Below are 24,652 nucleotides of genomic sequence, written 5' to 3' on the forward strand. Positions count from 1 at the left end.
AATATTTCCAACTTTTGTGTGTTTGATGCTGCATGCTATTGACTAGACAAGATCAAGTGCAATTAGTAGCTTTTCTCTCTTTTTCATCTTTTCTTTGGTGGAATTGCTTTTCGTTTCCACTAATCAGCCTGAGTGGATGCAAGATAACACCTTTCTCTATAGCTCAGATTGCAAAGTCGTCTTCATGAAAGTTTTTCCTTATCTTGTGAACTACAACATATCCAAATTTGAGATCCATCGGAGTAGTACAACTTCAGAAATTCAAGTATGATGAGTAACTGTTCATCAATGTTCTGTTAATCCGTCAGACTTGTTGTGAGCTTCGAAACTCCATTTTCTCTTGTTCAGATCAACATACTTTCTTCATCGAAGTTGTTCCCTAACTTGTGAACTACAACATATCCAAATTTGAGGTCCCTCGGAGCAGTATAACTCCAGAAATCTAGGTATGATGAGTGACTGTTTATCATTTGTCTGTCAACCCGTCAGATTTGTTGTGAGCTTTGAAACTCTATTTTCTCTTGCTCAGATCAGCATGCTTTCTTCATTGAAGTTTTTCCTCAGCTTGTGAACTACAACATATCCAAATTTGAGATCCCTCGGAGCAGTATGACTCCAGAAATCCAGGTATGATGAATGACTGGTTATTATTTTTCTGTCAACCCGTCAGATTTGTTGTGAGCTTCGAAACTCCATTTTCTCTTGTTCAGATCGGTATACTTTCTTCATTGAAGTTGTTCCTCAGCTCGTGAACTACAACATATCCAAATTTGAGATCCCTCGGAGCAGTATAACTCCAGAAATCCAGGTATGATGAATGACTGGTTATTATTTTTCTGTCAACCCGTCAGATTTGTTGTGAGCTTCGAAACTCCATTTTCTATTGTTCAGATCGGCATGCTTTCTTCATTGAAGTTGTTCCTCATCGTCTCTTTCATAACATATCAAAAATTCAGAATGAACTAATGGTTAAATATTTCCAGATCGTCGAAACATCACAGCAGCTTCGAAATCTGCAAGAATCCGACTGTCATGTTTGGAGCTTCAACACTTTAATTTCCGTCGCTCAAACAGAAATGGTTCCTTCTTGAAAGTTGTTCATATGCTCAAGAACTATAGGGTGTCCAAAATTCAGCTCCATTGGAGAAGAGCAGAGGTTGCAGAAATTTGATAGATGAAAGGAGGCGGAAGAGGGAGAGAGAGAAAAAGTCTCTTGGGTTGGATTTCTATTTTGGGGCAGATTCCAATTTTTGTAGCACCTTCATTATTGATGAATTGCTTGTACTTTTGTCCATTATGAAACTTGGGACTTTGGCTTGTTGTTGGATCTATTATAATATGTTTGGGAACATATATAAGTGAATAAATAAGAAGGAAAATTTTGGGCCCTTGTGGGTGTAAAACAAAAAATGTTTATGTTTACCCAAGTGTTTTTGTACAAGTTCAAGGGCATCTTGGGTTTTGTGAACAAAATTTGTTTATTTGGAGCAAGGTTTTGTGTTGAAGCTTTGTAGGTGAAGCGTTGGTGTTGAAGCTTTCTAGGTGAAGCTTTGATGGTGAAGCTTTGTAGATGAAGCTTTGTAGATGAAGCTTTCTAGGTGAAGCTTTGATGGTGAAGCTTTGTAGATGAAGCTTTCTAGGTGAAGCTTTGATGGTGAAGCTTTGATGGTGAAAGTATGTAGAGGGAGCTTTCTAGGTGAAGATTTTTTAGGTGAAGCTTTGTAGGTGAAGCTTTTTTAAGTGAAGCTTTTCGGGTGAAGTTTTTTTTTTTTGGGTGAAGCTTTGTGGGTGAAGCTTTTTAGGTGAAGCTTTGTGGGTGAAGCTTTGGAGGTGAAGCTTTGGAGGTGAAGCTTTTCGGGTGAAGCTTGTTGGGTGAAGCTTTTTAGGTGAAGCTTTGTGGGTGAAGCTTTTTAGGTGAAGCTTTGTGGGTGAAGCTTTGGAGGTGAAGCTTTTCGGGTGAAGCTTTTTGGGTGAAGCTTTTTAGGTGAAGCTTTGTGGGTGAAGCTTTGGAGGTGAAGCTTTTCGGGTGAAGCTTTTTGGATGAAGCTGTTTTTTTTTTTTTTTTTTTTTTTTTTGGCGCTTGACACGGTCTTCATTTGCTTGTTTTGTAGTGACTGTGGAAGACGGATTGCTTTCTGATTGAGAAGGGTTCTGGCATCGCTTGCTATGAATGTAAAAGAGTGAGGGCTGAGTTGGCTAAATTACCTCTTTATTGAATTCATTGCCAAATGGCCTTCATTACATAGGATGCCGAACGGCTATAGCTCAACACTTGTACATCGTGAGTCTATTTGTAGTAGTACTTCAAGTGATCAGCGTTCCATGGATGGCCAAGGGTCTTGCCATCAGAGCTTCTAAGTGTGTAAGAGCCAGGGCGACTGATGCCAATGACTTCATACGGTCCATCCCAGTTTGGACTAAGTGTGCCTTCACTCGGGACTCTGTTGCAGAGTAATCTTTTCTTTAAGACCCAGTCTCCTATTTTGAAAGAACGAGGCTTGACCCTAGAGTCATAATAGTTGGAGATGCGCTGCTTGTAGGCGACATTCCTCAAGTGAGCTTGGTTTCTGTGTTCCTCGACTAAATCCAAGTTGAGGGTGAGTTGTTTGTCATTTTCACTTTGAATGTAGTTCTGGACTCGGAATGTTGCTTGCTCGAGCTCAACAGGGACAACCGCCTCTGTGCCAAAGGCAAGTGAGAATGGAGTTTCTCCTGTTGAAGTCCGATATGAAGTGCGATATGACCAAAGAACTTGGGGTACAAATTCTGGCCAACAGCCTTTAGCTTTGTCCAAGCTGGTTTTCAAAGTGCGCTTGATTATTTTGTTGATGGCCTCAACTTGTCCATTAGACTGGGGATGAGCTGGAGAGGCAAAGCATAAGTTGATGTTGAACTTAGAGCAGAACAACCTGAACTTCTTGTTGTCAAACTGTCGCCCATTGTCAGTGACTATCGCATTGGGAATGCCGAATCTACAAAGGATGTTCTTCCACACGAAGTCTTCTATCTTTGCCTCAGTAATGGTTGCCAAGGGTTCTACTTCGGCCCACTTTGTGAAGTAGTCCACTGCAACGACTGCGTAACAGACTTTGCCCTTCCCTGCCGGCATTGGGCCGATCAAATCAAGTCCCCACTGGGCGAAGGGCCAAGGGCTGATCATAGGAGTAAGAGGCTCTGGAGGGGAATGAGGAATAGTTGCATATCGTTGACATTTGTCACATGAGCGGGATACTTTGATGGCATCCTGGTGGAGTGTTGGCCAGTAATATCCTTGGCGAAAAGTCTTGTGTGCTAGGGACCGAGATCCAGCATGATCTCCACAGACTCCCTCATGTATTTCCCGAAGGACGATTTCCGCCTCGGCAGGCGTAAGACACCTTAAGTATGGCAGGCTAAAACCTCGCTATTGTGGCGATACCCTTGACGCGGGTTTGACCCACTGCATTGACTGCCTGGGGGCGAGCGCTATTGTGGCGATACCCTTGGTTATCGGGATAGTGTCCCTTACTCTTTTTACTGAAAGGAGAGTGGTGAGGATGGAAATCCTTCCTCTTGCCTTGAAATTGATATGTCTGTTGATTCGGTGAAGCATTATGCAAGGCATGAGGAGGTGCCACTGCTGTTTGGAAAGTCGAGGTCTTCTCATTTAGGTGAATCTGGCTTCCACCTCCCATTTGTTGATAAAGGATGGTTGTAGGGGGTTTCTCCTGATATGTCTTTGCCTCGGCGGAGGCATGGTTATAAGCCTGCGCCATCACCTCAGAGTAAGTCTTCCAAGTATTGGCATTGATCATGTATTTAAAGAAACAATCACGTAGGCCTGCCGTGAAGGCTTTGAGGGCAGTCTTGTCGTCTGCCTCGGCACACCGGGAGTATTCATGGCTGAAGCGGCCAACATACATACGTAATGACTCGTCTGGCTTCTGGCGGATAGTGTACAAGTCATCTGCAGAGTGCAAGCGATCGGTTTGGAAAATGTGTTGGGAAACAAATAGTTTCCTCAATTCCTCAAATGAGTCTACCGTCTCAGGTGTAAGACGACAATACCAATTTAGAGCTCCACTAGAGAGGGTGGAGGGGAAGAGAAGACATCGCTCTTCGTCGGTGTGCATCCGGTATGCCATGGTGGATTCAAAGAGGTTAAGGTGCTCAATCGGGTCCTCTTTTCCAGTATAAAGTTGCAAGCCAAGCTTTTGCTTTGTCTTTGCTTGAAGGGGGGTGTTGAGGATCCTCCTTGTAAGAGGGCCAGGCCTGGGTTGGTTCCAGTCAGGTATTTCAGCCTGACGTTCAGCCTTCAACTTGTTTACTTCCTCAAGAAGTTGTAGGACAAGGGGGTCCTGAGCGGAGTTATGTGTCACTGGAGCTTTCTTTCGTAAATCTCCATCTCCTCTTGGAATTAGGAAGGTTTGATCAAGGGCATGTGATTTTTCCCTGGACTCGCTGTACTGGCTTCCTGGGTATGTCTGTCGGAACACCTCTGAGTCCCCTGTACCCTAATGTCTCTCTGGGACTTGTTGCCCCTTCCCCAAATTGGTGGCCGGCTTGGGCCGTGGCAGGGGACCGAGTCTCTCAGAAATCCTTGGGTCATTAATCTTTGAGCTTATATGGATGGAATTCTCTCGACGTTGCTTCAGGAAATCCCGACAATCGCGAAAGACGGCTTTCGATCCTTCTGCCCCTTCAGCAAAGAGGTGTCTCCCTCCACTTCTCATGGTTCGGGTCGAAGCAACTGGGTTAAGAGAAGCCTCATGTTGATTATCAAGTCGAGGGGTAATCTGTTCCCTATCAGGGATATCTATGTCGAATGCATGTGACCCTCCATGTTGGAGGGCACCCAGTTGATGGTTGACTTCCACGGGGGCAACAAGCTCGCGTGTCTGAGCTTGCCTAGCTTTGTGGAGTGTCTCGAAGAGCTTCTCATATTGCTCCTGGAGGACCTCATTCCTCATTGCTATCTTGTTGTTCTGAGCTTCCAACTCATCGATTTTAGCTTGAAGAATAACTCGTTTTCCTTCCTTCTTTCGTTGTTTCGCACTATGTGCAAGGGGGGTGTCATTCTGTGTGCTGTGGCTTCCTTCGCTTCCCATGCTGGAGAGGGATGCCTGATCAAAAGAAAGTGTACGAATGATAGAAACCAGCTTGACACAGCTGAAGAGAGTAGGAATAAGTGTCGTTTCCCACAGACGGCGCCAAATGTTGATGCACAAAATCAGCGAAGACTTTGGTACAACAGAAAGTGTCAGGTTTTGTGACCTTCGCTTGGTTGCTTGGTTGCTTCAGTCACTAGTGAGGATAAGTACGTAAATGAATAGAGACAGAGAAGCAAACACAGGATGTACGTGGTTCACCCAGATTGGCTACGTCCACGGAGTAGAGGAGTTCTTATTAGTAGTGAAGGGCTTACACAAGTACAAAGGATCAAGCTCTCAATTTAGTGAGTTCTTGTGAATGATTTAACACAAAATGGCATTAGGCAATATTGTGGGGGAATGACCCCTATTTATAGAAAAACTTGTAGCTTTGTCACATTGACATGTGTCATGTTATGATTGGTTCTTGATGTTGACACGTGCTGCGCTCTGATTGGCTTCTAATCTTGACACGTGTCGAGTAGTGATTGGCCTCCTGGTCGGAGGGGAACTTTTCTGGGTCCTTGACAGTATAGCGTTGGCCGGTGCTCGGTAGTTTCGGGATTGGTCAAGTATGGTACAAACATACACTATCTCGGGGGCCCAATCGAGAGTGTGCACTGCCTGAATGCTCAACTTGTGGCTGCTTTCCAAGACGCTGCTTAAGAGGCTCTTCGTCTGCCCTTGTTCTACTTCGGGATATTTCATCGTGGACTCATTGGATCTCAGTGCGTTGCAAAAGTTGATTCACCAAGGTTGTTTGTTGTGCAAGGGCGCTCGTCAATTCTATGACTTGTCGGGACAAGTTTTGTTCGCCATTCGGATTGGAAGAACTTGGATTGAATGCACCTCCTTGAACAATAGAAGGGTGGTTGACTCCAAGTGCAAGATTTGAGTTGAGGAATGTCAAATCTGCGAAGAAATGTGGTGAAAACGCCTCAGCCTCGATGATTGGTCTGGATGGTTGAGATTGTCTCGGGCCGACTTGGGCATCTTAGGAAGCCATGAGAGCAGGCTGGGATGTAGGAGTAGGCTGGATCGCTGGAGCAGGTTGGGCTACGGAAGCAGGCTGGATCACGGGAGCAGGCTGCTCAGTGCGTGGTGCATGCGAATGCGAGGCTTGGGCTTGGGTCTATGCAAACTTGGATGGCACGGCTTGGGCCATGGTGGAACCTCGTGGTAGTGGTGCCACTCTGTTTACGACTGTATTTTGCCTCGTGGATCTCCGCAATCACATTTCTTGAGTATTCGAATTTTCACTTGTGGTATTTTCTAAATTTCTAGCAATTATATTTTTCTTATACGTTTTATCAAAGAACCTTTGCAAGTAAAAAAATCTAATAATAAGAACGTATGAAAAATATTCAAATGGACTAGAAAATAGAGAAAAAACCTTTTTGTGCGAGAGTCTTCTACGAGTATGGATTTCAACTCTCAATGAAAGCACCAATTTGTGGATGCAAATTTTCTCCTCCTCGATCTTGGACGATTTTGCACCTACAAAACAACTAGCGCCTTAGGTTAAGGCCAAAAGCCTCACGCGCCCACGATGAATGGGGGGGCTTTGGCCGAAGAACCTCCGATGCCAAAGTTAGAATTTTAGAGAGAAATAGTTTTAGAGTATTTGGGATTTTTTGTAAGAGAATTGGAATGAATATTTGGTGAAAATAGGAGCCTATTTATAGGGCTAGGTTGGTTCACTTTAGAGAGGAATGTGGCCGGCCACTTAGTAGGGTTTTTAGGTTTTGTTTTGGTTTAATTAGGCAATTAATTGGCTAATTAAACATAAAAGGAAATGTTTAGGTGGTTATGGAATTTTATTGGCTAATAAAAAGGAAGAAATGGTGAAAAAGGTAGAAAAAAGTGATGGATTAGGTTTTGAAATGGGGATAGCCGGCCCTCTAGTGACTTTTAGGTTTGAATGGGTGTTTCAATTTAATAATTAAGGGATTGATTAGGTAATTAATTCCTTAATTAGTCAATTTTTAGGAAATATGAAAGGAATATATTATTTAGCTAATTGATTAGCCAAATAATGGAATATAAAACATATTAAATAAATTAGGTTTTGGGAATTACCTTATAGAAAGGATTTGATGAAATAGGCTTTAAATTGTTACCTATTTTGGGCACTTTTGACTTGGTTGAAAGATGATTGCCCACTGCTCGCGCGTAGGAATCCCGGTATGCCTCAAGGGTATTTTTGTCCTCTTTTGTCCAAAAATCCACGTGGCGCCTAGTTAATGAAGCTAGTGACAATATATGTAACAAGGACATTTTCTTATTAGGATCTTTGTGCAGAATCATTGGAGTGTTTTTGTGCAAATACCATACTGAATGTTGTTGTCGATATTGAACTTAAGTTTGTTCTATGGTCGCCTCTTGCTGATTTTTTGGTCTCTTTCACATTGATAGCCATTAGTTATGCCTCTAATCTAGAAATTCATTGCAAATCTACACATATTGACCAAAAAATAAAAAATAAAAAAAATAAAAAAAATAAAAAAATCTTTTTTTTTCGGGTAGCTTTAGTTGTTTTCATGTCGCACATAGAAAGTGTTGGTTGTGGGATTTGCGCACAACTTAGAATCATGATGTAGTCAACTAGGGTTTTAAAATATTTTAAAAGACTTTAGAATCATGATGTAGTCAACTAGGATTTTAAAAGATTTTAAAAGAATCCATTCAAATACAAGGGTAGTCAATTAAAGGATTTTAAAAGACTTTAGAATCTTGATGTAGTCAACTGAGATTTTAAAGGATTTTTATAGAGTCCATGCAAATCTATAGGTATTAAAAAATTCATAGATTTTGAATGATTTCTTTCAATAAGAGATTTTGTAGGATTTGAAAATGGATTATAAGCATAACAAAATCCTACCTCCATCCCTAGGATTTCTTTTCAAACCCCTCACTCTTTCTCTCTCTCTCTCTCCATTCTGTAACTCAATCTTTCTTCCTCACTCTCCATTTTCTTTCAGACATAGAACTTGCCAACCTAATTTCCTTTCACGTTCATCTATAACCGTCCTAGTTGCAAACTTTAATTTTTTGAATTGTACAATATTTTTTGAATTTTTTATTGGGAACTTTAACGAAAAGCTCTCGGTACTATTCACTTTAACGAAAAACCATATTTTTACACTAAAAAGTCAATCATGGTACTATTCACTTTACCCTTTATTTGTCATTTTCATTAGAACTCAAAAATTTTAAGCCATTTTCATTAGTTTTCCTTTTTTTATTTCCTTTATTTTAGACCGTGTAATAGTATTTCTTGTAATGCTTTGATGGGAAGTGTTAATAACCACTAGCAATTCTTCTAATGATTATGTGTTCTATCTGAATGTGTTAATTTTTTACCAAGTTAATTGAACGCTTTGAAATTACTACTAAGAATCTTATTACCAATTCAAGCTTTCTGTTTTTCTTCGTGTAATCATGTTATTGTAAGGGTCAAGCATCTTCCAAAGCCTATTTATATTGGTAACTGTACTTATACTAAATAACACATTATGAACTAATCAATTGTTGAGGAAAAAGGGTTATTTTTTAGACATTTGATTTAAGAAGCACTACTTGTTTTGATTAGTTAAAATTATTTTTCATAAAGAAATCACAATTCAAATGAGAAAAGAAAAGAAAATACATATTTGATTGGTTTATATTTCCATATCAATATACTTATGCTTACGTTTTTTTTTTTCTTCAGATTGTACACTGAGAAAAGAATTTATGTTGTAGGAGTCAAAAAAGAAATCCTAAGGAATCCATAATAATCTGTCAAAATCCATATAGAATTGTAGAATATATTAAAATCCTTTGAAATCTGTCACTTAAAAAAGTCCATTAAAATCCTCTGAAATCCAAATTGACTACACCCCCCTTAGTTGTTTTCATGTCGCACATAGAAAGTGTTGGTTGTGGGATTTTCACACAACTTTTCCTGCATGAGTGATGAACTCTTGTTAATTTGAAAGTGCCTTAGCAAAGCTTTGGATAAGCTCTTAAGCTCTCTTACAAATTTGGTTGATTTCAAGCGTGCCACTGTTGGCCAAGAACAACAGATTGTTTGTCTAATAGGTCATTTGCTTTCGCCACAAGTAAACTGGCCTTCTTATCAAAAGATTGTTCTTATGGAGGGGTTAAGTCCATATTTAAGTTCTTTTTTATGCCTTGATGATAATGACTTTATATTTTTTTTTTGTATAGAATGCCAACACACTGACCACAAACTTATCAAAGATGATCCAAACCAGTTTGCAATCCTGGTAAGAAAGTAAAGACAGGAAGCCGAGTAAAGAATAAGTGAAAACTGAAAGAGAAGTGCTTGTGAATACTTAAGAAATGTTAACCAAAAGGACATTAAATAACATGAAATGATAAAAACTTGAAAGTAAATGATAAATCCAAGACATCGGGCAAAGTTTAAACCTATTAAAGTAAGTTCAGATGCATATCAGGCCAATTGTTCCAAATATAAGGATTATTTTGAGAAGGGAATTTAATACAGAAAAATCGATCTACAAAGGGAAGTAGCAGAACTATAAATACAAATGAATGTTTGAACTACAAAGGGAATAAGTAAAAAGTAGGTTGCAGAGTTTTTAGAAGTCTTTTTGTAAGATTAGTTGAGTGCTCTCTTTCTTCAATGCCTCTGCCGTCTTTTTATAGAAATTGCGCCTTTCTTTCAAAGTAAGTTCTTAGTTCAGGTCCAAGTGGTTGATGTGATTTTGTCCGAGGATGAGCTTCCCACTTGGATACTTGAGCTTTGATGCCCTTGTATTTACGATTTTGTTATCGGACGGGTACTTGATGAACCACCCAAACATGCCACGTCAAAAGTACTTTAAAACTTTGGGTTGATTACTGTTGATCTGTGTCAAAATTAAATACCCAATAGGCAAACCAAGCGAATTTGGAGAACCGTGATTTCGAAGGTGCGGACGGAGCTTTACAGACGGTATCTTTCTCACATTAAGTGTTGTGCTTGTATGATATTTGACATATGAATAACAATCGTAGTTTCTGTTTCTCTTTAAGAATATTCTCCGCAATTGGAAGCAAGCTTATGAGTGCCGAAAAGTCAACACTTATGATTGATTTGCATCAAGTAGGGATGGCTCAAATAGGGTTCCGTGTGCTAAATTGTAATCATATTGTGTGTGATTAGTAATTTAGGCATCATTCTTAGTGCTAAGAGTATTTTAAGAAGGCAGAGTACTTGTTACTGCAAGAGGAACAACGGGAAAAGGTCTTTGTGCCTCGTGGATGAATTTGGTAAAGGTATTCCTTCAGAAGCTTGGTGGAACCATAAACTACTTGGTTTCACATGATGACCCCCAAAGGGTTGCAGTGCTGTACAATGAGAATGTATCATCTATGGGTCAGCAATACTTACCAGGTTTTAATCCCAAAACTGAATATGTGGTTCAGATTATAGAGTAAAACTGCCTCTACGAAACCATGAGATGGAATGCGGCAATTCCATACTACGCCGGAATAACATTTTACTTTGTTTTTTCTTTCTTCTTCATTTAAATGCAGATTGTAGTGGACAAGATGCTGGCATTTGATCTTCACAAACGCGACATAAGTTTTTTCTGATAAGAACATGAATCAGAAATACATTATTTAAACCCGAAAGTTGTATCTTTATCCTTTTTTTTTTTCAAGAAACTTTTTGCTTTGCTTTGCAGAAAATTTTCCCAAGAATGAGTGCAGGAAGATTAAGAGAAAGGTTGAATCATTGGGCCATTTACTTCTTTTATCACATTTTCTCCTATTTATATAACTCAAATTGATCGATTTTGATATTATGTGAAGCGGATGATGCTGGAATATAATCGTTTCCTTTGCTTTTCGAAATCTGTCATGGTGCTTTGCTTCTTTTGTGATGGTACAGACAGAATTTCATTGATTCACTCTTTAATGCACATGAACTTAATTATCCCAAGTATAACCTCCTAAGAAGGCCAATCTATGCACTATTAGACACGCTAGTTACACGGTGACTATTATATCGAGCAGCCCGAGTTTTTATAGAGCAATTAACTCCTTCACAGTCATTGGGGATGAGTATTCTGAAGGGCCATCAAAAAGTTTATCCGTTATGATGCCATGAGTTGCCTGTGTAGGATGGTAAAAATCCCAGAAGACATGGTCCCTCCTGTTGGAGCACAAAGATGAAATTGGTGTGCAAGGACCCTTGGCATTACGCTTCCCAATCCCACAGCATGCAGCTCCAACCTCTGTAAATCCTGAAATCGAATAATAAATTTTTGGTTTGTCAGTTAACTTCAAATTCTTCCTTTAGTTCTTACAAAGGTGGGAAAATATCTAGCTTATCATGAACCGCATATGTTCAAATTGACGGTTTGACGACACATGCTAGACGGAATGGCCATAGATTGTTTGCGCTTATAAAGAAGAAAATGAACATATGAGTACCGTAAGAAGCGGGGTTTTGAACGATGTTAGTCAAGACAGTGTAAGTGTCAAAGAGGGTGTAGCTTATGCCCAACGCCGGTTTCAATTGCTGCAACATGGACTTAAGGGCTTCGTTGTACATGACAGACAATGAGTTTGCACCATCATTGCACTCTCCTGTACTTGAATTCCTTTGCGACGGACAGCATCCAACCGGCCCAGTCCCGATGACTACAAATTTTTGCGCTCCTAGAGCATGTATTCTCTGCCGAACAACAAACAAAGCAAGAAACACGTTGAGCATTGAAGTGCAACAGAAGTTTCACCATGCAAACATGGAGCTAAGGTAATGCGTGCTTGTTACCTGTAATTGTTCCTTTAGATTCGACACCATCAAATCCGCGTACTGCTGAGGTGTGTATTCATTTTGGAGTTTGGGTTTTTTAACGTAGTCGAATATGTCATTGCTTCCAATCACAATTAAAAACAGAGATTTTGAAAGATGGTCATTGGCGCCCTTGGATCCTAATTGTAGCCCAATGTTTTGATGCACTTCTGAGTAGTAGTTTACTTGGTATGACAAAGGTATCGACTGACGCTGTGACAACAAGAGCAATATATATAGGTCAGGCATTAATCGTTGGACAAAGCTATTCTATTTGTCCTTCACAACTCAAGTCACATCATAAAGCGTTATATTCAAAAAAGATATATTTTTAGTGATAAACATATTAGATTTCTCATGTTTAGATTCTCTTAGCATAGCTTCTTGTTTAAAAGTAAAATTATAATGCACACTACCATATAATATTACTATTCTATTCAAATTATAACGTAAATAGTAACACCGTGTCACAATGTTCTTACTACATAAAAATTTCTCCTGATTTTGCGGACTTCACTTTGAACCACATAAGGTGTTGGTATAGAATAACACCCAACTTTTCTTTTAAAAGCTTTTCACTAACTTTCACAAATAGGGTTAAATGGATCCCACCCAGCTAATATAAAAAAAGGAATTGGGTTCTAAAGCATTTTTAGTGGAACGGAATATACTACAAGTGCTGAAGAAAGAGTGATTTTTCTTTTGAAAGAGTGCTGAAAACATTTCACTTACATATTGTTCATCTGAGCCGTTGAAGATTCCAGCTCCTCCGGAGGCGAAGCTAACTCCGTTGACGAAGGATGCTTTTTGCTTGTTGGACTTGGAAACAAGCGACAGATATGGTGGCGATGTTGGTAACCCGACTTTCTCAGCTGCCAAACAAAATATAACAAGATTGTATACTACATACCGTAAGTGCCTCTCGTTCTCTCAACATGCATAATGTCACTAGTCATAATTATAAGCTGAAATAATATTAAACCTACCAATAAAATCTGCAGAGTTTTTTCCATTGCCAAACCTCCCAGTTGCTACTTTGTCAGGATAATCAACCCCATTATGAGGAAAATTTGCCTTGACGACAGAGATTTTTAGGTAATCGTTGTTACCAACGTCGATTAACGAGTCTCCAAACACATATATGGCCGGAACCATCTGAGCTTCTGAGAGAGTGACGAAGAAACCAAAAGTGACGAGAGAGAAGACGACGACGAAGAAAGCCTTAGGCAAAACATTAGTGTGACATTTAGCCATGGTTATGGACAAACTGTGTGCAAAAGCTCCCTCAAAATTTGGTATGCTATGTTTTTGTGTGATAGTTTTGAGGGAAATGAACAAATCGGTGTCCTCTTATAGGGGGGATAAGTTGATGAGTTACGTATGAAGGAGACATTTTTGCCGTGTGGGCTCGATCAGACTTTATAATTTGTTCTTCAACTCTTGTTTGTCTCTTCCCAAAAGATCAAACTTTTGTCATTGGAATTTACTTTTATTAATACAAGTAATGTCTTTTGAATAACTAATCCTTTTTTTCTTAATTTAATTGTTAGAACATCTCGTTACCAGTTTCATTAATCATGATCGTCTATCACCATTGATCATTCTCATCATTCCTTGATTGTTCTTTTGGTTAACTACCAATTTCTCCGTTGATTTATGTTGGAGTTTTGAGCTCCCTTAAGTCCCACATTGGGGAACTCAAGGGAACTTGAGGTCCTTATATTAATTTAGTCTCCTTTATTAGTGATTAGATGTTTGACCATTTGAAATGAGAATTGAGGTTTGGGCCACTAATTGTGTGGGTTAAGTTTGATGATTATACCATAATATTAATATAAATTAATATCAAGTAATCAAGACAAGGCCTGCCCTTGGAGCACCTGGGGCCTATGAATTAAAATTAATCTGATCAATTAGTTTTAATTTTGAATTAAGTTTTAATTAAATTAATTAAAAACGTTTTGATTAATAGACACAACTCTTTGGAAAGAGTTGTACACCTTCAGATACATCCAAAAGGTATTTGAAGAGGTATGAAAGAGCCTATATAACTAGAGTCCTCAGTTCCATCGAAAATTATCTTTTCTTCCTCCTTTTATTCCGTACAAAATTCCCAAAGAGTTAACACACAAAACAATTCGCTAGAATTCTATAATCTAGTGCAGGTTGTAGAATTAGGTAGTTGTATCCTGGTCGAGCAGACGTTGTAGAACCACAAGCATAAGAGTGGGACGGAAATACTGTTCGAAGGACATAACTTTTTCGCTAGCCTCTACCTGTTGTAATCCAGTTAGTACCATTTTAATTCTTGTATTTGTTTATGTAATTTCATTATGTATAGCAAGTATTTTTAGTTAATAAAGTATTAGAATTTTAAGTTCTATTATTTCTGTTATTTTTATTTATTTCTGAATTGTTCTCCAACAATTTATTCGTTGATTTTGCTATTTTACGTACCCTTCTTAGTTACATAATCATTGCATAAATATTGATTTTTTCTTCCTGAAAGAATAAACATCTAATTCCACCAAATTATTCTCGTTTTTTTTAACAACTATATATTTTCAAGGGTGTAGGAAATAAATTGGTTACGAATTCGCCATCCACAATATACGAATTCTACCGGATTATTCTCGATTATAATTTATCATCCTTAGAATTAACATTAATCACATCTTTTTTTGTTGCTAAAATTACATTCTTCTCTTTCCCATTTCAAAGAAGCAAAAAAGGAAGGAAAAAACATCATAGAATATGTAAAAAAAATGAAGAAGAAAAAGGGAAAAGGATATAGAGAAGAAGAAAGAGACATCCTTCACAGTTCATAACACATATCTCTATCCTTGTCTGCTGCCAGGGTCTAAAATCTACTGATTGCTGCGTGGATGAACCGTCCCGAGTCCCACACTCCACATTCCACGCACCATCAAACTTTCCTTTATCTTCTTCTTTCGCTATTCTTCCATATTTGAACGCTTGTTTGTATTTTTGTGCATTTCAATTTTATTTGATGACCCAAAACAATTGTTTACAGATTTCTCATATGTTGCAATCTTGCATGTTTGTGGTATTTTATAATTGATAGAGTTATGATGTGCCTAAATTATAAAATACAAAATGTTGCTCTCCTCGACTAGACGGACTGGCAATTTGGCAGTGGGATGGGGATGGTCGATATTTGGTGTGTCAATATCACACTCTTAATTCAGTTCGGAATGGTTTACCATTTTCTGGTGTATATTTTTAAGCATGAGATGGTAACAGATATTTTAATCTCTTATACAAACATATCTATTGTTTTCATTTGATGTATTCTCTAATGACAAAAAAATTAAGATGCACATGTGAGAAGCTATAAAAAAAAATGTGAAAATCATCTCCCTCAAACAAAACCATCACCAACACAAAATGTTAAATATTTTTCTTTAGACGGATTTCACCGCCACATGGTTACATAGCATCTTGGTCCAATAAGTCATGTAAAAAGAAAATTTTCTATGACATTGTATTATAGCACAAGAGAGGTCGCACTTGGTGCGATGGCAAGTGCCTTCGCTCATGAGCGGTAGGTCTCGGGTTCGAGACTTGGGAGCAGCCTCTCCATAAATGGGGGTAAGGCTAGCCGACATTCACCTCTCCCAGACCCTGCGTAAAGCGGGAGCCTTGTGTACTGGGTACGACCTTTTATTGTATTATAGCACAAGAACGTTACGACAATGTTGAACTTATTCTATATAAGTCCTTCACAAAATAAGTAAATTAAGAAATATGTAATCCATCGATGTAGCGGCCAATGTGTCAATATCACACTTGTTCGGTTGGGAATGGGTTTGCCATTATCCGGTGTATTGGGAAATTTGGCCAAATCCATGGACGGATTTTTTGGGTTCTTGTTTGTCCTTAAATTCATCTTTAACTGTTCTTTTAACTCCTTCACTTCAGTTATTAGTTAATTATTTATTTTCTTCTCTTGCATTGATTAATTAATTATTCACCTAATCCAACTTTTAAACTGACTAAACAAAGTGCATAATTGTAAGACGAGCCATCATCTCCCATCATCTTACAGATGCTATTTATTCACAAACCAATTAGGCTCCATTTGGCAACTCGGATTGTATTAATTATTTATGTCGGATAAGATAAATAATCGTCGGATACTATTGGCTAAAATAATCGGCTGTTTTTTGCAATATCAGACTAATGACCGTATTATTTATCTTATGTTTGGTAAGAGTGCAGAATATATCGTTATACTAAAATTTAAAAAAAAAATTATGTTATTATATCTAAAAAAAGCTAAATATTTCTCAAATATTATCTTCAAAATACAGCCATTGATACTACTTACCAGAAACATAAAATTAGATATTGAATAAAAAGCAGCAGCCATGGAGGTTTGACCCGATCTGACAGCCGACAACTCGTCGGCCATGCAGAAGCAGCGTCAACGCCACTCTTAACGACTCAGAAAATTTAAAACAAAAACCCCAAAATTAGAATCAAATAAAAAAGCCCCCAAAATTAGAACAAAACCTAATTTCAAATGAACATTGCCCAGACGAAATCTTTCCTAATCTTTAAAGGGAGTTTTAACGAAAAGCCCGTGGTACTATTCACTTTAACGAAAAACCACATTTTTACACTAAAAAGTCAAACCTGGTACTATTCATTTTACCCTTTATTTTGTCCTTATCGTTAAAACTCAAAGTTTTCAAGCCCTTTTCATTAGTTTTCTTATCTTTTTTTTAAACCCTATCATCGATTCCCAGTCAACATTCTAAAACCCAGTTGAAAAATACCCAAATCACAAAAAGCTTACCTAAATCCCACTTAATTTCAAACACCCAAATGACCAAATCTCCCAAATATCACCAACTAATGATTTGAATGTTGTGAGACGAGAGAGAAGCAATGGTCGGTGTGACTGGTCTTTCTGTCTTTGTAGGCGTCTCCAATTATCAGACAGAGAGCGCAAATGAAGAGAGAACAGAGCCAGCGAGAGAAGAAAACAGGGAGAAGAGAGCTAGCGAGAGAAGGAGACGGGGAGAATGGCGAAGGAAGGTGAGAGAGAGAGAGAGGCAAGTTCGCGCAAGAGAGAGCAAAAAGAACCCGACTAATAATCCAGGCCTTTTGGACAGTTTTATTACAAGGGTGTACGGCGTATAAAACAAGTGGATCGTATTAAATTAATCCGTTCTAGTTTAATACGGGATGGCGTCAAACGATTGAGTCCGTATTATTAGTCTTATCTGGTCACTTATATGACCTGTCAAACGAAACCTTATTGTAAATATGAGGATGACACTGGTTGATTACCAATTGGAATAGTAAGTGTCCGAATTCAAACCCCTCTAGAGTTAAAAAAAAACATATGTATACATATTTTTGAGAGAACATATATGTATACATTGGTCTATAGTCATGTCGACACGTCGATCCAACAATTTGGACTCCACAAGAAGATGACTTGGATAGGGTGGATATTGACCACTAACCCATCATCTAGGGAGGCCACGGATGGTTCAATATACATGACTTTTCTTGTGTGTGCCATTTTGTTGATCTTTTGGATGTCAATTTTACAACTATGTTGTTTGTCAATCGACATATTTTTAGTACAAGCTTATTACACTAAATTACAAACTATGTATAGCGAGGAGGGTTTTTAGTGAAAGGGTAAATATATTATTAAAAAAAATACATTACAAACAAAGAGGTCCAAAACAACTAAGTGCAACAAACAAAACGGACCCCATAAACACACACAACAAAGGCCAAAACACACCTAACAAAGCCTAAAGTAAACAAAGTAGCCCAGTACACACAAACCATAAAACAGAAAAACCTAAGCAAAAACAACTAATGTAGCTTCTCCATCCCGCCGTCAAAATTCCACATGTCAAGCTGAAGCCAACGCCTAGCACCAGCACCTGCCATGTCACCATCCTGAATCTCGCACTTGAGGAAGAAAAAGGCCACACCATCATCCACATACCACCAAAACGATCAATGCCAAGGAACAGAGGAAGCTCACGGGAATAAAGATCCCACGAGCGACAACGCCAACAAGGGCAAACATCGGGAAGAGCCAACAAGGGTGGTGGTGCAAACACCCGAGCCAAAGCTCTACACACCCTCCCGTAGAAATGAGACAAATCGTGGTAAAATGAGGCCAAATCGAAGTGAGGATTTGTGGAAAAATAACAGAGCCTATTGTTGAAGCTGGTAGAGAGAAAATGATTGAATGAGATGGAAGAAATAGGTGATCTGGATTCGGGGGTCAATATGGTGAAATTATAGGCACAAAAAGTGGTAGAATGAAGAAAGCTTGAAGGATAGGTTGGTACGGGAACGAAAATTGGGTAGGGCTTTTGCCCAAAAACAGTAAGCACAAGGGAAAAAAAAGAAAACAAAAGGAAAACCAAGAATTGCCACCGACCTTGGCCATAGCTAGGGCCGATGGCAAAGTAGAGAGTCAGAAACAAAAGGCACTCACATCGGAGGTGAGAATAGCTCTCACTAGAGGAGAAAAAGGCTCTCACTGGACGAGAGATAGAGAAGAAACAAAGTGTTAGTCTTGAATTCTCACAACATTAGCGATGAGGGTTTGACTAACACAATGGCTTAACTAAAAAAATCTTATTCACCTTGAGATCTAGTCCACCCCTTACTTTGTCAATCCACATTTTATTTATTTCAAAATTGTTAAAGGGGTTTTTATCACAAATGGTCCCTGAGATTAATCAAACTTGTTGATGCACAAAATCAGTAGGGACTTTGGTACAACAGAAAATGTTAAGTTTGTGACCTTCGCTAGATTGCTCCGGTCACTAGTGTGGATAAGTATGTAAATGGATAGAGACAGGGAAGCAAACACAAGATGTTCGTGGTTCACCCAGATTGGTTACGTCCACGGAGTAGAGGAGTTCTCATTAATTGTGAAGGGTTTACACAAGTACATAGGTTCAAGCTCTCCTTTAGTAAATACAAGTGAATGATTTAGTACAAATGACATTAGGAAATATTGTGGGAGAATAATCTCCTTTTATAGAAGAGTTTCTAGTTTTGTTCTGACATTGACATGTGTCGTGTTATGATTGGCTTCTGATGTTGACACGTGTCACGCTGTGATTGGCTTCTGATGTCGACACATGTCGCACTGTGATTGGCCTCCTGGTTTAAGGGAAACTCTTCTAGGTCCTTAATGGTATAACGTTGACCGGTGCTCAGTAGTTTCGAGATTGGTCAAGTATGGTACAAACAGTGTTCCCCTAAGTTCCCGAGTGAGGGAAGCTCCTCGGTTAGGGACTTGCAAGATCCAAGCCGCTGAGTAATCACGAAACTTTTAAGTACCGACGTGTGGTATCGTCTTCACTTGCCTTATATGTCTCATAGGTAGATGTGGCATTTTCTCTAGAAGTACTCTTCCTCCATCCAGAGGTGGTATCTTTAACCGATGGAGATGCACAAGGTAATGTATCAATTTTACTTGAAGCTTACTTGTAGTTTCAGGCTTGGTCAAGCGCGATACAAACCATGTAGTAGGAGTCCCCCAAGTCGTCGAGCTAAGAGATCTGCCGAAAGAGGTGACAGACAAGGTAAGCAATCAGAGCTTCAAGCAATCAGTCCCATATCAGAAGTTTGATTTCGAGTTCCGGCTGATTGTTCTCATTCTCCCTATCTTGCAGGCAGCATGAAAGATAAAGAGAAGAAAAAGGAGAAGATATGATATGAGATACTTTTGCTTTTGAAGAAGTAACTTTCCACATGTTTATTCTTAAACTGGGCTGAAAGGCTTTCTAATTCGTCCAGAGTATAAGGCCGACTCAAGAATTTAAGAGTCAAAACAAGTCCATCAAATCTAGAGTACGTTCGACCCTGATGATATGGAATACTTTTGCTGTTGACAAAGTAGTGGATGTATCAACACGTGTTCTGTTACACTTGTCTCCATATGCTTCCTTGTATCCTTCTCACTTGCCCTATCTGTTCCTCAGGCAGATGTGGTATCTTTTCTGGAAGCATAAGATGTTGAAGATGAGTACTCGAGAGCAATGTCAGGTAAGTAATCAGGCAAGGGGTTCCAGGCAGTCGGTTCCTGACTGGAAGCTTGATCCCAAGTACTGACTGATTGCTCTCTTTCTCTTTGTCTTACAGGTAAGAACAAGGCCAAAGGAAAAGACAGGGAAAAAACATGATATGAGATACTCTTACTTTTAACCCTGATGATATGAGATACTTTTGCTTTGGTGTGGCTTGTTTGCAAAGGTATTATCGGGGGAAAATAAGCTGAGTAATTCGAGAGACTTTGCTGAGAGTGCCCTCTCGGATGTGAAGAAAAGTTGAGCATTTTTTTTATTTGCAGGTCTGCCTGGCTGTGGAGGATGAAGGTCGACATATATAGGAATTATCCCAAAAGTGAATGGTAACGCTATTCCTTTACCCTTCTCGGTCATAGCAATGTAGTAGGAGCTGCAAGATTCACATGTTTTAACTTTGTCAGAGCACTTTGAAAAAATGGTATGTGGTATCTGGAAAGCTGATGCTGCGTGTGAAGAATGCAGACAAGCTTTATCCAAGGAAATATGGTTCTCGAAGTTCGGAGAGCGGTGCCTTTTCGATTTTTAAACAAGCAATCATGTCGGGGATATGGCTCTCGTGATTCGGAGAACGGTGCCTCTTCGATTTTTTAGAAAGCAATCCTGTTGGGAGTCTAGCTCTTGAGATTCGGATAGTGGTGCCTTTTCGATTTTTAAGCAAGTAATTCTGTTGGGAGTCTGGCTCTCGAGATTCAAAGAGCGATGCCTCTTCGATTTTTGAGCAAGTAATCCTGTTGGGACTCTGGCTCTCGAGATTCGGAGGGCGGTGCCTATTCAATTTTTGAGCAAGTAATCCTATTGGGAGTCTGGCTCTCGAGATTCGGAGAGCGGTGCCCCTTCGATATTGGAGCAAGCAATCTTGTTGGGAGTGTTTTCTCGAATGTGAGTAAAGGTTAGGCATTTTTGCCAGTCTGCCTTGCCACGGAGCACGGATGTCGACACACATAGAGACTTTCCAGTTATCAAGTAGTGGTGTTGTTCCTTTACCTTTGTGGGTAATAGTAGGGTAGCTGGACATGTGTCTAAACTTTGTCAGAGATCTTTGGCAAAGTTATCTGTGGTACCTGATGAGCTGATGTTGCGTGTGAGGATTGTCGACATATTTTACTCAGGAAAATCTGCTTCTCGAAATCCGGAGAGTGGTGCTTCTTCGATTTTTGAACCAACGGCCCTGTTGCCCTTTCTTTTATAAGGGCACCAATTGTGTGCAAAAAGTACGTTCAGAGAGTTATTGCTTGCAGGAATTTTCCCCTTATTTTTGTACTTCAGAGATTTATTACACCTCATTTCTCTTTCATCATTTATGAGAATGTCTAGCCCATCCGATCGTCGTTTTGACTTGAACTTTGGTGAAGAGGCAGCCATGCCTTCTCAAGACAACATATGGCGCCCATTCTTCTTATCCCCTACTGGTCCTCTTACTGTTAGGGACTTTGTGATGAAGAATGATATGACCGCTGTGGTGGTGGCCATGAACCTTCTCACTCCCAAAGATAACAGACTACTTTCCAAACGGTCTGATGAGTTGGCTGTTAAGGATTCTCTGGCTCTCAGTGTTCAGTGTGTAGGTTCCGTGTCTAATATGGCCCAACGCCTATTTGCTTGAACCCGCCAATTTGAATCATTGCCGGCTGAAGTGATAAGTCTCAAACAGGAGATCAGAGGGCTCAAGCATGAGAATAAACAGTTGCACATGCTCGCACATGACTATGCTACAAACATGAAGAGGAAGCTCGACCAGCTGCAGGAATATGATGGTCAGATTTTACTTGATCATCAGAGGTTTGTGGGTTTGTTCCAAAGGCATTTATTGCCTTCGTCTTCTGGGGCTGTACCACGTAATGAAGCTCCAAATGATCAACCTTCGGTGCCTCCTCCTTCTGGGGTTCTGCCCAGTACTGAGACTCCGAATAATCACCCTCTGGTGCCTCCTCTTTCTGGGGCTCTGCCGACTCTGAGACTTCTCCTGAGTAACCTTTGTGAAGGCTCCCTCTTGTTTGTTTATTTTGATTCATGTATATGTACATATTTGTAACTTATCAGAGATATCAATAAACAAGCTTTGCTTCATTTCAACGTATTGTATTAAATACACCAAGGCCTTCTTCACTAAGTTCTTTGAATTTTTTTCTTTTGTTGAAGCTTATATGTTGAAGCTTTGTGAGTGAAGCATGTATGTTGAGGTAGTGCTCCCTTAATTTCCCGAGTGAGGAAAACTTCTCGGTTGGAGACTTGAAAAATCAAAGTCACTGAGTGGTCATGAGACTTCCGAGTATCAAGGTGCAGTAGCTTATGGTAGGAATCCCCCAAGTCTCCGGTCGAGGGAGTTGACGAATGAGGCATTTCCTTTCTAAGTGGTAGCCCAAAACTCCTTCTTCATATATATTTGTTATGAAAGTTGTTAGGCCCAAAGAAGATGAGGCCTAGGCAATTTTTTTTTTAATTTCCAAATTTCCGAATTTCCGAATATATATATGTATATATAAGCTTTGTAGGTGAAGCTTTAAGGTTGAAGCTTTGTTGGGTACCATGAATTGATTTTGCTTCACACAATCTTGATCAAGATAGTGTGAAGCTTTTGAGAATTTGTAGTTGTCCTCCATTGATGAAGCTTTGTTGAATTTCCTTTTTTTTTTTTTTTTGGGAAAATTAGAAATTTGTTGAATTTCCCAATTTCAATTTTTTTTTTTTTTGGAAACTAGAAATTTGAAAATGTGGGAGAGACAACATATACAAATTTTGCTTCCACACTGTTGAGCAAGAGATTGTGATGTAAGCCACACCTTGTAGTAGTCGAAGGTTTGGATGAACCATATAAATTGAATTTGCTTCGAACAGTCTTGATCAAGAGTGTGTGAAGCTTTCTACAAGTTGTAGTTGCCCTTCATTGATGAAACTTTTGTTGGCACCATAAATTGGTTTTGCTTCACACTGTCTTGATCAAGAGTGTGTGAAGCTTTTGAGAATTGTGGTTGCCCTCCATTGACGAAGCTCTTGTTGACACCATAAATTGGTTTTGCTTCACATTGTCTTGATCAAGGGTGTGTGAAGCTTTTGAGAATTGTGGTTGAACTCCTTTGATGAAGCTCTTGTTGGCACCATAAATTGGTTTTGCTTCACACTGTCTTGATCAAGAGTGTGTGAAGCTTTTGAGAATTGTGGTTGCCTTCCATTGATGAAGCTCTTGTTGGCACCATAAATTGGTTTTGCTTCACACTGTCTTGATCAAAAGTGTGTGAAGCTTTTGAGAATTGTGGTTAAACTCTTTTAATGAAGCTCTTGTTGGCACCATAAATTGGTTTTGCTTCACACTGTCTTGATCAAGAGTGTGTGAAGCTTTTGAGAATTGTGGTTGCCCTCCATTGATGAAGCTCTTGTTGGCACCATAAATTGGTTTTGCTTCACATTGTCCTGATCAAGAGTGTGTGAAGCTTTCTATGAGTTGTAGTGTTTGCATTGTTACAGAGGAGAAATGTCTGAAGCAGATGCAAGAGGGCTGAATAGCTTGATCTTCGTATGCCATGCACTGAAGTTGTTGTTGGCTTGCAATAAGACTTTGTTGGTGACTATAACTCTTGTTAGGCATAAGTGCTCCCCTAGTTGAGTTGTCAAGCTTGAGTGTTTTTTATTATTTGTGAATGCTAGGAGTTCACATGTATAAGTTGTAACACTCGTCTTCTGGTAGGTGGAATGAATGGTGAGTTGCTTTCATCACTTGGTTGGTGGTACGAAAGTGAGTTCCTTTATCACCTTTCATCACATTTCATCATCTGGTTGGTGGCACGAAGATGAGTTCCTTCTTCACCTGGTTGGTGGCATGAATGGGAAGTTGCCAAATGATATTATAGTACGGGTTGTACATTTCATCACCTGACTGGTTGCATGAAGGAGAGTACGGGTTGTACATTTCATCACCTGGTTGGTGGCATGAAGATGAGTTCCTTCTTCACCTGGTTGGTGGCATGAATGAGAGTATGTGTTGTACATTTCATCACCTGGTTGGTGGCATGAAGATGAGTTCTTTCTTCACATTTCATCACCTGGTTGGTGAGAATAAGGGCAAGGTGTCGAGGCACATTGTAGCAAGTGTCGAATGACACAAAGCATGTTGAACCCTTTTGAAGCACAGTTGGCTTATGTATGAATGTGTTGAAATGTATGATTGAACGAATATACTGTGAAGCTGTTCGTTTATTTGTATAGTCTTGTTGACATATGCTTAGACTTTGTTTCATATTGGAAACATTCATGTTGAAGCTTTGAACCCGAGTGTTTCATTGCTAGGAATGTAAGAGGATTAGGGCCGAGTTGTCTAAATCACCTCTTTATTGAATTCATGCCAAATAGTCTTCGTTACATAGGATGCCGAACGGCTGAAGCTTAACACTTGTACAATGTGAGTTTACTTGTAATAGTATTTCAAGTGATCAGCGTTCCATGAATGGCCAAGGGTCTTTCCATCAGAGCTTTTAAGCTTGTAAGAGTCAGGGTGACTGATGCCAACAACTTCAAACTGTCCATCCTAGTTTGGACTAAGTGTTCCTTCACTCAAGACTCTGTCGCAGAGTAATCTTTTCTTCAATACCTAGTCCCCTACTTTGAAAGAA

At 39.4% G+C, this 24,652-nt stretch overlaps 1 protein-coding gene and 2 long non-coding RNA genes across 3 annotated transcripts; 2 read left to right on the forward strand and 1 right to left on the reverse strand.

Moving 5' to 3' along the window:
- Nucleotides 1–584: 584 nt before the first annotated feature.
- On the forward strand, nt 585–1,180 carry LOC139194495 (uncharacterized). Its single transcript, XR_011579396.1, has 3 exons — nt 585–627; nt 711–808; nt 984–1,180. It is a non-coding gene; the product is annotated as an uncharacterized lncRNA (long non-coding RNA).
- A 9,782-nt stretch (nt 1,181–10,962) lies between these two features.
- On the reverse strand, nt 10,963–13,197 carry LOC103407952 (GDSL esterase/lipase At5g55050-like). The gene is made up of 5 exons (XM_008346827.4): nt 12,930–13,197; nt 12,676–12,815; nt 11,923–12,156; nt 11,580–11,823; nt 10,963–11,389 (listed from the first exon to the last, which is right to left on the reverse strand). Exons 1-5 carry the CDS (start codon nt 13,195–13,197, stop codon nt 11,169–11,171), a joined length of 1,107 nt encoding a protein of 368 aa, XP_008345049.3. The 3' UTR covers nt 10,963–11,168.
- On the forward strand, nt 12,724–13,462 carry LOC139194496 (uncharacterized). Its single transcript, XR_011579397.1, has 2 exons — nt 12,724–12,854; nt 12,945–13,462. It is a non-coding gene; the product is annotated as an uncharacterized lncRNA (long non-coding RNA).
- Nucleotides 13,463–24,652: the final 11,190 nt, after the last annotated feature.

The sequence above is a fragment of the Malus domestica genome, chromosome 03, assembly GCF_042453785.1.
Source record: "Malus domestica chromosome 03, GDT2T_hap1".
Lineage (NCBI taxonomy): Eukaryota > Viridiplantae > Streptophyta > Magnoliopsida > Rosales > Rosaceae > Malus > Malus domestica.